The sequence below is a fragment of the Dromiciops gliroides genome, chromosome 5, assembly GCF_019393635.1.
Source record: "Dromiciops gliroides isolate mDroGli1 chromosome 5, mDroGli1.pri, whole genome shotgun sequence".
NCBI lineage: Eukaryota > Metazoa > Chordata > Mammalia > Microbiotheria > Microbiotheriidae > Dromiciops > Dromiciops gliroides.
In genome coordinates, this window is record NC_057865.1 from 213,630,200 (window position 1) to 213,644,539 (window position 14,340).

General features: G+C 41.6%; 1 protein-coding gene across 1 annotated transcript in view; it reads right to left on the reverse strand.

Moving 5' to 3' along the window:
- Nucleotides 1-3,958: 3,958 nt before the first annotated feature.
- The window catches only part of RAPGEF3 (Rap guanine nucleotide exchange factor 3), a 35,219-nt gene continuing 24,837 nt past the window's right edge, over nt 3,959-14,340 (reverse strand). The window contains exons 21-27 of the mRNA XM_043968864.1: nt 14,219-14,309; nt 13,999-14,049; nt 12,419-12,506; nt 12,188-12,252; nt 7,234-7,288; nt 6,506-6,577; nt 3,959-6,232 (exon numbers count right to left, since the gene is read on the reverse strand). Of these exons, the coding sequence (XP_043824799.1) occupies nt 6,114-6,232; nt 6,506-6,577; nt 7,234-7,288; nt 12,188-12,252; nt 12,419-12,506; nt 13,999-14,049; nt 14,219-14,309 (541 nt within the window). The 3' untranslated portion in view covers nt 3,959-6,113. The remainder of the gene's footprint in view (nt 6,233-6,505; nt 6,578-7,233; nt 7,289-12,187; nt 12,253-12,418; nt 12,507-13,998; nt 14,050-14,218; nt 14,310-14,340) is intronic.

Here is a 14,340-nt window from a genome sequence, read left to right on the forward strand (position 1 = left end):
ACATAAAGGTTATTGCAATGACAGTCAAGGAAACTGACCCACAGTCAGAAGAATGTACTCTCCGAGTTGTTTGTCCAGGAGTGAGTGTAAGTTTGTATTTGGCATACCTACCCTCATGACCAAGAGCACACATTTTTATGGTAGCTAGTCTGTAGCATCGTTTTCCTTTGGCCTGGGTAGGAACAAAACTGTAGCCCTACAGAGTGTGGTGCTCTCACTGAAAAAAAAAATTATCTCTAGATGGAAATCTGGGCTGTGAATATACTAATTGACAACTAAATCATCCCTCGCCCCTCTCTACCTGTTACTGGTTTATTGTTTTATTAACTCTTAAGACTCCCAGGTTCTAAGTCAATCAAAGGATATGTTTTGATATATTTTCATAAATCAATATGAAAGCATGATGTCTCATTAACTAATTAATTGGCTCTGAGCCCTCATCTTTGTACATAAACTAGAAAAGCCTCTTTTCCCATAAACTTTCATTCATCTCCTTTTCTCTCTCAGCATCAAATACCTGTCTCAGGGGGTTAGCTAAATTGAGATTGCTGACTATGTAATTAAATTAGAGGGGCAGCTAGGTGGAGCAGTGGATAAAGCACTGGCCCTGGATTCAGGAGGACCCGAGTTCAAATCTGGCCTCAAATGCTTGACCCTTACTAGCTGTGTGACCCTGTGCAAGTCACTTAACCCTCATTGCCCCACCAAAAAAAAAAAAATAGAGCTAGAATCACTGAAATTTCTGTGTCCTCGACAATTCTGGGAACAAATACCCACCACTGTCCTCTCTCAGGATGGCAAGCAATGTCTCTCAAGAACCCTTTTTAGGGGCCAGGTAGGTGGCACAGTGGATAAAGCACTGGCCATGGATTCAGTAGGACCTAAATTCAAATCTGGCCTCAAACACTTGACACTTACTAGCTGTGTGACCCTGGGCAAGTCACTTAACCCTTGCTGTCTCCCCCCCCCCCAAAAAAAAGAACCCTTTTCAGGTCTTCTCCACAGCCTATCTTCTCCACAGGATAAGCATTGAACTAGCTCACTTCTCTCAAAATGTCTCTTTAGTTTTTCTCAAAGATAAGTTAATTTACTTATTCTTCCAGGAAAGAAAGTTCTCTTAGTCCTTTCTCTCCATGCCTCACACAGTCTCTCATCCTCAACAGCTAACCCTCTCCAGATGACAATAAAACTTTAAGCTTTAATTCTTTCCTAGAGATCCAATAACAGTATCCTTTCTCTCAATGGATGGGACTTTTGGAGTTAAGGGTTATAATAACAATAATTAGAAGATGATACTAAGAACAATTAATACCTCACATGCATTTAGAGCTTTAAGATTTACAAAGTGTTTTCCTCCTAAAAACACTGTAAATCAGTTTGTGCGAGTATTATTTTACAAACAAGATCAATTAAGTTACTTGTTCAGAATTATTAAACTAGTAAAAATAGTAGTTGGGATTTGAAACCAGATCTTCTGAAGGCAAGCCCGGTATTCTTTCTAATACCCAACACTACCTCTTAGTGTGATCCCCTTGGTTACCAGAGATTCCTGTCTAGGGATGCTAGAGGTTTGAAGCAATCAGAGTCTAATAAATTGGTACCCTTATCTCCACTGAAGGACACTTAGGTACCTCATGTTCTGCCCCTCATTAAGACTTATCTTTCCTTATATTCTAATCCCTCAGGACTCTCATCTCCAACTTTCCAAAGTGATAGCTTAGGGGCAGCTAGGTGGTACAGTGGATAAAGCACCAGCCCTGGATTCAGGAGGACCTGAGTTCAAATCTGGCCTCAAACACTTGACGCGTACTAGCTGTGTGACCTTGGGCAAGTCACTTAACCCTCATTGCCCCACCCAAAAAACAAAAAGAAAACAAAACTAAAGTGATGGCTAACTAATATGATAAATTATTCTGTGCCAAGGTGTTGATGTAGTTTAATCTAGCTAGCTAGCTAGTATGTTTGCATTTCAATAGGGTCTTCTATAGTTCATGCTTAATCCCATAGGATTATGAGTGGGTATTTCAGATAATCTGGAGGGTTTACAAGGCTGATACTCGTAAGGGGCTTCTTATGCCTCAGATCATAGCATGTAGTAGGCAGCTCTCTATTCTATCTAGGGGAAGGACTGGTCTTGAGTTTACCCTAAGAAGCATTGTCATGTGGATAGAACATTGGCCTGGGATTCAGGAAACCTAGCTTCTAGTCTCTAGACTCTCTTTCTAAATTGCTTGATGATCTTGAGCTAATGTCTCTGGACCTCAAATTCAATGATTTCTTTTTTCTTTCTTTCTTTTTTTTTTTTGTGTGTGTGAAGCAATTGGGGTTAAGTGACTTGCCCAAAGTCACACAGCTAGTAAGTGTTAAGTGTCTGAGGTCGGATTTAAACTCAGGTCCTCCTGAATCCAGGAGCCTCCTGAATCCAGGCACCACTAGCTGCCCCAGACTCAATGATTTGTAAGACCCTTTTCAGCTGTGAAATTCTCTCTGTCACATGCTTCTATTCAAAGACCAGTAAAGTATGCTTCCTCACTTTGTTCCCTTTTCTAATGTTCCTACCACCCTGGAACATTGAGAAACATCTTGGAAGTATCTGACAGACAGGAGAACTGCGGGACACAGGCTACTTGGTGAAGTGGCAGAAAAGCTAACATTTACAAGACAGATTTTTATGGAGGTTAAGTAGTGTTATGTGGCCTCAGCACTGATACACAATCATTTTTGCTACATGGGCTCTGAGTGCAAGATCTTTGTTTGGGATCTCCAGTTCAGTCCATCTGATGTATGATGCCAGTTGGGCTGACATCCCTCCCCCCACCCCAAACCCATGATCCAAACCTACAGCTTGGTTAGCTAGTTGGATAAGGAACCCAGTATCCTGTCTCCCATATTGCAGATCTGTTCAGACTCTTACATTTGAATCAAGATATTGTTATTTCTTGACAGCCCTAGTCTCTTCAGCAAACTACAGAATATTCTTAGTCTTTACTTCTTCTAAGAATTATGGTTACGTCTTTCTCACCATTTTGTCTACCCAAACAGCCCTCCTTGTCCCTTTTCTATAAAAATACCTTCTTTAGGAAGCCTCTTAAGATTAGGAGAGGGGCAGCTAGGTGGCGCAGTGGATAGAGTACCGGCCCTGGAGTCAGGAGTACCTGAGTTCAAATCCGGCCTCAGACACAACACTCACTAGCTGTGTGACCCTGGGCAAGTCACTTAACCCCAATTGCCTCACTAAAAAAAACAAACAAACAAACAAAAAAAGATTAGGAGAAAAGTTGTTCTCTAAGTCAACCCTGGGCTCCGAGGACCATTTTGCTTTACCCTAATAACAGCTGCCCTGTGTCCAGCAGGTATCTCCTTTGGGTGTCTCACTCAGGTCAGATTAGTCCAGGCCAAAGTTTCCCCAGGTTGGGAGTCTTGGTCCTTGAGCCTGGAAACTCCAGGCTGTCTCACTCCTCAGAGCAGGGGCAGCCAGAAAGGCCAGGGATGGGTACTTACTCAAACGAGTCCTAAGGCTCTGGCAAAAGAACAAGAGAGCAACTAGAAGACATTTAGTTTCAGGGATACTAGAACTTTTCAGAAATTATAGGGAGAGATATTAACTCATTGCTGGACTATAGTGAAATCAGAACAAGGACGTGTAAAAAGGTCTGGGGAAAACAAAAGCATGGTGATGGTGCATGGTAGAGGTATGGTTATAACCAGTGAGGAGCCATTTATTTCATCCATATAACCTACCATTAACTATCTTTGTGTCCTTGGGCAAGTGTGTCTCAGTGAACCTCAAGTTTCCTCAACAGGAAAATGGGGATAATAATACCCTCCATACTTAACTTGTAAAGATAAAATGAGGCAATGGATGTGAAAGTACTTTGGAAAGTAAAATGTACTATGTAAATATAAATTTATTACTATACATATATTTATACATATATTATAAAAATAACATCTCCCTTGGAAAGGACCTAGAATTAGAAGGCAGCCAAAGGTTGAGGACTTATAAAGATCAAAGAACTAAGCATGAGCATGAGTAATGTTCCCTGTCTTTCCCCACCCTGATGCTTTCCAATATAGAGACTCAGAAAAAAATATGGAAACAAAGGCTCCATGATGGCTTAAAGAGATGCTCTAGGAAGGGTTACGCTGAAGGGAAGTGCACTGCTATTACCTCAGAAACTCTAGTTCCCCAGCCTTACTAGCCTTTTCCTACCAGATCCTGCTCAGCCTGCTGGGGAGGCTGTGACTCCTCCTTATTACACCCCACAATTAGTCCACACTGCCTCATACCTCCCAAGCCACTCATAAAGGTTTCATGGCTGAGGAACAGCTGCATATCATCATAGACTTATAGGTGAAAGATATCTTAGAAATCATCTAGTCAAACTCCTCATCTTACAGATGAGGAAACTAAGACCCTGTGGAGTTTGTGACTAGTCCAAGGTCACACAGGAAGTAAGTAGCAAAACTAGGAATAGAATTGAGGTGTTCTGACTCCAAATACAGCATATTTTCCACTGCACCATCTTGAGGAGTGGAGGGAGGAAAGGGAAGGAGATGCAGCTTGGTAATCCCTTAACTTTCCTCAAGACACAGACATATGGGCATATATATATAGACAATCCAATTCAGCAACCAAAGGCATGATCCTACCCAGGAACAATGGCTCTCTGTGAAGCAAATGGTCCTTTGGAGTTGCAGATGGTCATGGAGGAAGAGGGAGGATGAAGTCTCTTCGGTTTGAGTTCAGTGTTGGCAATTGGGGCTTATTAGGAAGAGTTTGATCATTGATGATGAATCTTGATTTATTATTTCTAGTTCCCCTCTTGGGCCTTTACCACCCTCTTCTTGGTAGGTTTTAGAGTTCACAATAGTTTCCCCTTTTTTGTGCCTCAGCTTCTCTGGCCCAGTGTCATTGAGGAAATATATGGGAGCCACTCCCTAATGTTTCTTTTTACACTGGTCACAAGCTACAGCCCTAGGTCACACCCCTAGAAGCTGCTGAGTAGCACCCTACCTAGCTCCTAGGTATTGGGCATACTGAGAAGGGCAAATCTACAGCTGATGAACTATACCAGGCACACCTAGCAACCCAAACAATCCAAGAAAGAGTATAGGGACTTAAAAACCTATGGGGAGAGAGGAAGGGTTTGGGGCTGAGTTTTGTGCACTGGGGATTCACTGTCCTAACAATCCCATGCAATAGTTGAGAAAGCCAAGGGAGTTGTCCATATAAAATAGAAGAAAGGCCGAAAGCCCTCTAGAGATACATGGTTAGTCCATCTCTTCTGACTCAGTCTCAAGGGTATCGAGGCTGTGGGGCTCATTCAAACATTACTCATCTATGATGCATGCAGAATTATGCTCATACTGTGAGTTGTATCTTACACACCCCTATCCTTTTCCTATTTGCATAGCAGGAATCATCTCAAAAACACAGCCTTCCATCTCCCAGATGTCTTGTCTCTCCAATGGTACCATAAGCTTTTAGAAGTCAGAAATTGTCCAACTTCTTTGCAGTGCTTGCAGCTCACAGGGACAGTGCCTTAGACATGCCAGATATACAAGTGTTTGCTGATTCACTGGGCACCCTGAATCCCAGGGATTCTCTCTCTTCTGTACAGCAATTGTATGGAAGTTAGTCGATACAGAAAGCAGAACCTCTGTTCCTCCAAGAAAGTTTCCAAGCTCCAGCAGCCCCCTCTTCCCCCACCCTCACTCCCTTCCCCTTTCCACTCTCCCTACTGGAACAAATTATAGGAAACCTGTCTGTAACAAGCTTCCCATCTTGGTCAGTTGATAAGATCAACAGTCAAAGACTTGGAAAAGCCTAGTGTATAGAGCTTTCCCTTGAACATGGCTTTGCTCCCCATGTTCCCATTGCACTATTCTTCCAGGCCTTCCCACCATCCTTCACTCCAGAGCTTTAAGTCTTGACTCAGTTTTCTTCTGGGCTGCCAGTCATCACTGGTCAGCCATCAGCTGGATCCATGCCGCCTGCTTTGGTTCCTCAAATCCACACTTTCAGTGAAGAATCCATCCAGCTCTTGGACCTGTTGGTCCAGGGATCCCTTCCAACCTTCCCCAGCTATGCCTCTCCAGGTTTGAGCCCATCAAGGCTCCAGTTCTCTGGAGAGCCGAGAAAGCTCTTGCTGGTTGTCTATGACTTTCAGCTGCTGGATATATGCCCGGGAACTAGCCAGATTCCGGGCACTCAAGGATTGCTCTGAACCTGTTAGAGAAAGTCAGGTCAAGAGGCTGATGGGATTTATTCAGATCTTTCAGCCCCTCTAGATTTCCCTACCACCTTTATCTTTGACTGCCAGGTACTCCTCACAGCCTGTCTCAGCCTCACCCAAACTCCTCCCCAAATCCAACCCCCTCAGAAACTCTATTTCCCTTTCCTTTGCTCCAAGTCTCTAGAATCCTGCCTCCTCTCATCCTTCCTAACCATCTCCCTCCCCTGCATCTGGATGCATCCCTCATGTCCCCATAGTCATCTTACAAGTAGAAATCCTCACGGTCTGGCTGTCTTCATGTATGTGGGAGACTCGGCTCCGGAGGGGTGAGAGAGGCACTGGATAGGGAAAAGAACAAGGTAGTCAAAGAGATGATGTCAGGAATTGAGCCCCTGATAAGAAAGGGTAGGGAACAGAAAATCTAACCCTAAGATAGGAAGAGTGGAGGATACCAGGTCAGGAATCAGAAGACCTCTGACACTTACTACTTTATGCCCTTGGACAAGGCACTTAATCTCCCTGGACCTCAGTTTCCTCACATGTAAAACAAAAAGGTTGGACTAAATCAGGGGTTCTTAACCTTTCTTGAGTTGTGGATCCCTATGGCAGTCCAGTGAAGCCTATGGAGCCCTTCTCAAAATGATGAAATACATAGTATTACAAAGAAAACCAATTCTACTGAAATATAGCTATAAAAATATTTTTAAAAACAAATTCAAAGACCCCAGAGGTCCCTTCCATCTTTAGACATTTAGGAACCCATGACTGTAGATTCTTAAGGGTTTTTTTGGTTCTTTGAGGGGTTTTTTTTAGGCTGAAAGCAAAGATCCCTGGTGCTGCACATGTACCAGTAGGTCCCTTACTTTTGAATTATCTCACCTCTGAACTGGATCTCTAAGCTGGGTCAAAGTAAGTGTCTCCTCTGTAACATTTAACATCCGGGAAGGAAAGGAGAAAGGGAAAGAAAGGTGGAGCTGTCCTAATTCTTTCTTACCAGAGCTATGGCTTCGACAGTGATGTAATATTCGTACAGTTCTAGCCATCATACGCTGGGAACAATAAAAACAGGAATAAGGACCTTAAGCAGCCCAACTACCCTCAACCCCACCCCCCAGACAGGAAGCTGGAACATTTAAATGGCTGTTAGCTTTGCTGGGTATCCTGGAAAGAATACTGCCCTATATCAGGTCAGAAACTAGAGCACATTATCTCCTAGCTTAGGGAAAAAGGGCAAGTGAGAGGAGAGAGAGGAGTGAGGCAGGTATTTAAAAATTAGCACACACATATGGTTTTTTTGCAGGGCAATGAGGGTTAAGTGACATGTCCAGGGTCACACAGCTGGTAAGTGTCAAGTGTCTGAAGCCAGATTTGAACTCAGGTCCTCCTGAATCCAGGGCTGGTGCTTTATCCACTGTACCACTTAGCTGCCCCTACATATGTTTTTTTTTTTAAACCTGATTTGTGATTTAATTTATGTACAAAAGTTCCTTCACTGATGCAGATTGGCATTTGCTTCAGAAAATTATCCTTTGAAAGAGTTGCTTAGGACACTGGATGGGTAAGTAATAGGTCTTAAAACCAGCATGTGTTGGAGGTGGACTTCATCCCAAGTCTTCTTAAATGAAGCTCTGATATGTTGCCTCTCAGTCTTTCGGTATTTACAAACACACACACACACACACACACACACACACACACAACTATGCCTACACACCTAACATAAATAAATTGTTCTCCCCTCACCCCCACACCCCACCCCCAACCCCAACTTCACCACACCTCCATCCCACCCCTGGCATGAAACTATAATGCCTCACGGTAGAACAAAGATGGCTTCGATCTTTGCAGGTTGTTATGCCCTCAGAACTCACAGACGTTACTACCAAGCAAAAAAAAAAGCTTCAAGTACAAGTCCAGCAACAGACTGTATCCTGAGGCTCTGCCAGCAAAACTAAGTGCAGAAAGACTCCACTAAAAGTCAAACTACCAGATGATGAATGATGCTGTCCCCAGTGATGCACCAAAGTGTTTACTAAATATGAAGGGGTATGATCTCCATTAAAAGAAGGGGTACCGGGGCAGCTAGGTGGCACCAGAGCACCAGCCCTGGAGTCAGGAGTACCTGGGTTCAAATCCGGCTTCAGACACTTAACACTTACTAGCTGTGTGACCCTGGGCAAGTCACTTAACCCCAATCGCCTCACTTAAAAAAAAAAAAAAGGGGGTACCCATATCAGTGAAATCACAATGATTTAATCACATAATAATAAACTAAAATAATAAAACCAAATATTTGTTATTTTATTGATAAAATAATGACAAAAATAAATAAAATAAAATAAATGACAAATGTTTCAAGTATTTATATTATTAAAAATAAGTTTGGAAAGAATTGGAAACTAAGGGGGAAATGGCTAAAAAAATAATGCTTTGGGAATACAATTGTATGTTCTTGTGATTATTGCCCTGCAAGAAATGACAAGGAAAAAGAATTCAGAAATGATATAGAATGAAATGAGCACAATCAGAATAATGTACACAATATTTACAGTAACATAAAGGAAACAGTGTCATATTCCAAATGGTTCTGCCCCTTATTCTGTGCACTTTGGAACTTTTGCTCCAAAATTAACAAACTTCTTCCTTTCATTTTAGTCCTCTTCCTCTCATGCTCCTTCCATCTTCTGGCATGCAAAGAAACCTGGCAGTCTCTCCATCCCCAATGCCTGTGACGTTGCACCTTTGCAAGTTATATCTTGGGTTATACCATAGAATTACTGATCCCAGAGGAAATATTCCTTGTTCCTCTTGACTAATTTCAGACTCTTCTACCTTAAACACTCAGCCATCTCTCCTTCTTGGAGGTTCATTCTATCCAAATTCACCACCCAATTCATATCCTTGTGGTTTCCAACAGTCCCTAGGACATTCTCCCTCTTATCTCAATGAGTTTGGTACCTGGATCATTGTCTTTCTCCCTACTTCAACTCTTACCTTTTTACTAGGAGACTAACATATACAAGACATTCCATCAACTATATCTAGCCACCTTATTCCTCAATTTATTGAATTCTCTTGTCTTACTCTTTTACTCCACCTGAGCTACACACATTGTAGCTATGTGACATCCTTAGTTTGTTATCATCCACAGGTGTGCTACTGCCATAATCAAGAAATCTACAATTCCTTTATCCAATAATAATATCCTATAATTAGATATCTTCTTATACCTTACTCTTAGACCTCTTCTTCATCCACACTATGACTTCCAATCTGTCTTCCAGTGTAGCCACATTATAATCTCCAATGACCTCCATGCCCATTAACTATGGACATATCTTAAAGCTCTCTTCAGTTATCACCCCTACTCTGGCTACATTCTTGTCCATTCCCATAAGCTCTCAAAACCGTAAGGCTACCTTTTACTTCTCAAGATCTTCTCTTCTCCCCTCAAGATTGCAACAGTACTGGCCCCTCTCATAATCTCAGTTGGGAACTGCTCCACTTACTAGGCTGAGAAAATCATGAACAATTGCCATGAATTCCCTCGTTTTCCTTTTTCATCTCATACCCCTTGATATCACTGTCCCCCACCCCTATTTCTTCCTTTACACTGAATTTCTGATAAAGAGGTAAACCCTTCTACTCACCAAGGCCAAAATATCTTTGATCTCATCTGCTCTTACCTTCTCCAGCAGATTACTACCATCCACTATCATCTTCCTCCCTCCCCCATTTACCACTCTCTCTCTCTCTATTCAGGCCAGGCATCTTGATGTAATGCATAAAGTATTGGACCTGGAATCAAGAAGACTTGGGTTGAAAACTGGCTTCAGATACTTACCAGATTTGTGACCTTGGACAAGTAATTTTCCCTTTATAGCCCCAGTCTCCTCATCTATAAAATGATGGGGCTGGACTAAGTGACTATTAAGGTGATTCTAAGTCTATGATACCATCTATTGCATCCTTCCCTGCTGCCTAAAAACATGCCCAAATTTTTCTATCCTTAAAAAACTCTCACTGGAGCCTACCATTCCCATTAGCTATCATTCTACCGCTCTATTCCCTGCCCTCAAGAAACTCACATTCTGAAAGGGACAGGGATCAACATACAAATAAGATAAAGAGAGTATAAATGGAAGGTAAAGGTCTGGTCCCACATCACTAACTATACAATGGGTATTTTGAATCGGATGTCCTGTAGACATCCCAAACTCAACATGACCAAAAAAGAACTCATCTTTTCTCCCAAACCCACCTCTCTTCCCAACTTCCTTATTGCTGATAAAATACCACCATCCTTCCAGCCACCCAGATTCACAACCCTGGGAATCATCCCTGATTCATCATTTTCACTCACTCCACATATCCAAATCAGTCACCAAATCTTGGCATTTCTATCTTTACAAGATTTCTCAGACATAACATTCCATCTATTTCCTCTGTGTCTTCATAGAAGCTGTCCCTTGTGTAATTTAACATTCTAAATGTGGGTTCTAATCTGTTCCACCAGTTTGGGGGGAAACTGACTAAAATCACTGATAAAATGAGTTTAGGTTTTTAAGGGTTTATTGAAAGATAGAGAAAGATTGAGAACAGAATTCCTACAGCCTGGCAATCCTATCTTTCCTTAATTTTCCTGTGAAGTCCTCAGGAGTCTCCACACTGCCACCATGGTGAAGTCAGGAACCAAAAAGCCACCTTGCTCTCTGAGCAGGATCCCCTACCTCCTTCCAGTCCCCTCCCAGAAATAGGAGATTCTTCAAGCTGGTTGGTTGACTGGGCCGGAAGTTCAAAGTTTTTTTAGATTCTGAGAACCCTGCTTTCTTAAGTACTCTCAAGTACCAGCCAGATGTGCTTAGAATCTAGTCAACTACTAATCCAGTCAAATCAGCTAGTAATCCACTCAGGTGGGCTCCTGAGTATCTGCCAAATCTCATCTATCACATTCCATTATCTTGATACCCTCACGCTTTTAATGCTCTCCCTCCTCACATCTTCAATGTCTGGTTTCCTTAATGACTCACTTCAAGTGTCTTCTTCATGAGGCCTTTTCCTGTTCTCTCCAACTGCTAGCACCTTTCCCTCCAAGGTTACCTTATATGTGCAATATCCATATTTCCACTTGTTTCCCCATTACAATATAAGCTCCTTAAAGGCAGGTATGATTCACTTTTATCTTTGTATCTCCATGTCTAGCACAGTGAGAGACACTTAGATCAAAACTCTTAATAAATGTTTGTTGATTGATTGACAGTAATGGGAAAAAAGAGAAGGGCATAAATAAAACATTTCAAAAGAATAGGAGTAAATGCAGTAAGAAATTATATGAGGAATTCAGAGAAATATGGGAAGATTTTTATGAGCTGATGGAGAGAAAAAATAAGTAGACCTGAAAACAATGATACAGAATGACTACAATAATATAAATTAAAAGATCACTAAAAGGAGCTCAGACTCTGAGTAAATTTAAAAAACAACAACACTGAAAGTTCCAGAGATTACATGATTAAACATACCTCCTCCCTCACAGGAGAGAGGCAAGGGACTACCAGGAAAGAAGAGTATGTAAATTATCAAAAGTGATCACTGAATTGGATGTTTTTGCTTAAATGTTTTTGTCATGATGTTAGGTTCAGTTGAAGAGGGTTGGGTGTGGGTGAAATGTCTGTGAGGTAAAGACAAAAGTTAATTATAGGGGGCAGCTAGGTGGCTCAGTGGATAAAGCACCGGCCCTGGATTGGGGAGGACCTGAGTTCAAATTCAGCCTCAGCCACTTGACACTTACTAGCTGTGTGACCCTGGACAAGTCACTTAACCCTCATTGCCCCGCATAAAAAAAAAAAGTATTATAACAACAAAAAATTTTGATTCATACACTTTCTCATTTCTAATATCTGATTTCTGAGTTTCTCTTCTACCGATCCCTACTTTCCCACACTCACCATCTTCTCAAAGTTGATGAGACTGTCAACCAGTGTACGGTTTCCCTCATGGATGAAAGTCATGTCTACAGAGAGGTATAGGTCAGTACTTAAAAACCCCCATAAATTTTGTTCCCGTGTTTATCCCAGGAAAGGTTAAAGGAAAAAGAAGAGTGATTCCCCAAGCCTATCTATCTCCCACCTCCATTTTCCACAACCTTCCTTACCCTCTCCCCTCCCAATTCCATTTACCTTTGAGGAGGAGGGGCATAAAAGGGATGACAGGTGGGGACAGCTTGGTAAGCGCTAATCGGTACACACGATGATTCCAGGATGGGTCCTGATAGGGAGGTTCACAATGAGCATAAAAACCCTGCATACACCATATATCATCACCCTTAGATCACCATTTATGTGGTATAAAGCATACCACCACATGGTGTAAAACACTGTATAACTAAGTTTGTAGAAATATATTAAAAAGCAGCATATGCCTTCACCCAAATTATAGAACCAGACAGCCCTCTTGGAGATAGAGCTTATTGTTTAGGAGGAGGAGAAAACCAGAGTGTTCACAAATCCCTAAGGATGGTTTCTTCTTGACATTTCCTAGGATTGGAGATTGCTATAGCTCCTCTCCATGAGACCACTACTAAGCAATAATCAACCAACTTCACATTTCTGATTCTATTTCCATAACTTCTTGCCTTTGCTCCCTACATGGTTTTTATTTTGTAGAATTGAAGTTAGTTAATGAGCTCCCTGTGCATCCACATCAAAATCTTTAAATAACTGACTCTTTTTATCATCAAAATTATTATCTCAGTTTTCAGAATTTTATATTTGAAAGCTTCCCATAAAACTATTTCTACATGTAACTAGAAAATAATAAAATACTTTTATTTAAATAAAAAATTTTTAAAAAGAAAGCTTCCCATTCTCCTTTAACTTTAATTCAATGAATCTGATCTATACTTTCCCTGAACCCATTAACATCTGCTCTCCCTAAACCTAAAGTACATGTCAGACTATGCCCAGCTTTCCTCTCCCTCTCTTTCACAAAATCCAAAATGGAGTAGTCATTTTTTGCTCAGGTTCCCTTAATTTTCTACTTCAGTAATCAAATCTGGAACTGGAGTTACTTTATGTATATTTCATACTTACTAACATTTCTCTTCACACATTTCCATTAGAATTAAAGTTCCTTTAGGGCTTAGCTCTCAATAAATGTTTGTTGAATTGTTTTGAATTCCATAGTTGTCAGGGATCTCTAGAAAATGGTTTGGGTTACAAAAACCTTTCCCTCCTCTGATCTCATCTGACCCACAGGTTTCCCATACCCATAGTCTGACTTTGCTATGGATGAGCCAGGTATTTGGTGTCCAGACTTGGTTCTTGAATTTTTAGTCAATAAGCTGAGGTCATTTTTCCCTTAGGCTCTCTCTTTGTTCCCTCAGACCACAGAGATGTTTACCCCAAGATACTCTTCTCAACATATATCACATATCATGAAATGACAATGTATGCCACATCTTATACGGTATGACATGACCCAAAATTGCATACTACATACCATAAGACCAACATATCTTGTTGCCACCCAGAATCTTATGGCTGTCCATGCCCAGTGCCCCATAATTCTGAATGTATAGAATGATGCTGAAAGCAGAAACATTCCTTCTATAGTCCATAAGAAAAGCAGGCCCTATGCCAGGTTTGGCCAATCTGGAAGGTTGTAGGGGGATAGGGGATAGGTAAGAGCCCTAAATGTAACTCAAGGAGTGAGGGGTTTGAAGGAAGAGGGAGTTGGCCAGCAGAGGCAATGGACTCACCAGTAGCTGTTCGAGTGCAGAATATAGTTTCCGAACTTTGTGGGGCAGCCGCTAAGAGAATCAGAGACAAAAACAGAAATGGGGATTTTCTGCTACATAACCTGATGAGTCTTCTCGAGATAGAAACTGTGCCCTTTCCAGGAAATGACATCTGGCCTATTTTTAGGACAGGGTCCTGGGCCTCTTACTCTGTATCTTGATCCAAGAGAGAAGTACCTACCTCCCAGGTGAGGGCAAGACGGCTGATGGCAGAGTTGCTGAGACCAAACATGACAGCAAAGAATGAGTTGAGGTTCTTCTGCTCTTTGAGGCTAAGAAACAGCAATCAGGGCCATAGTTACA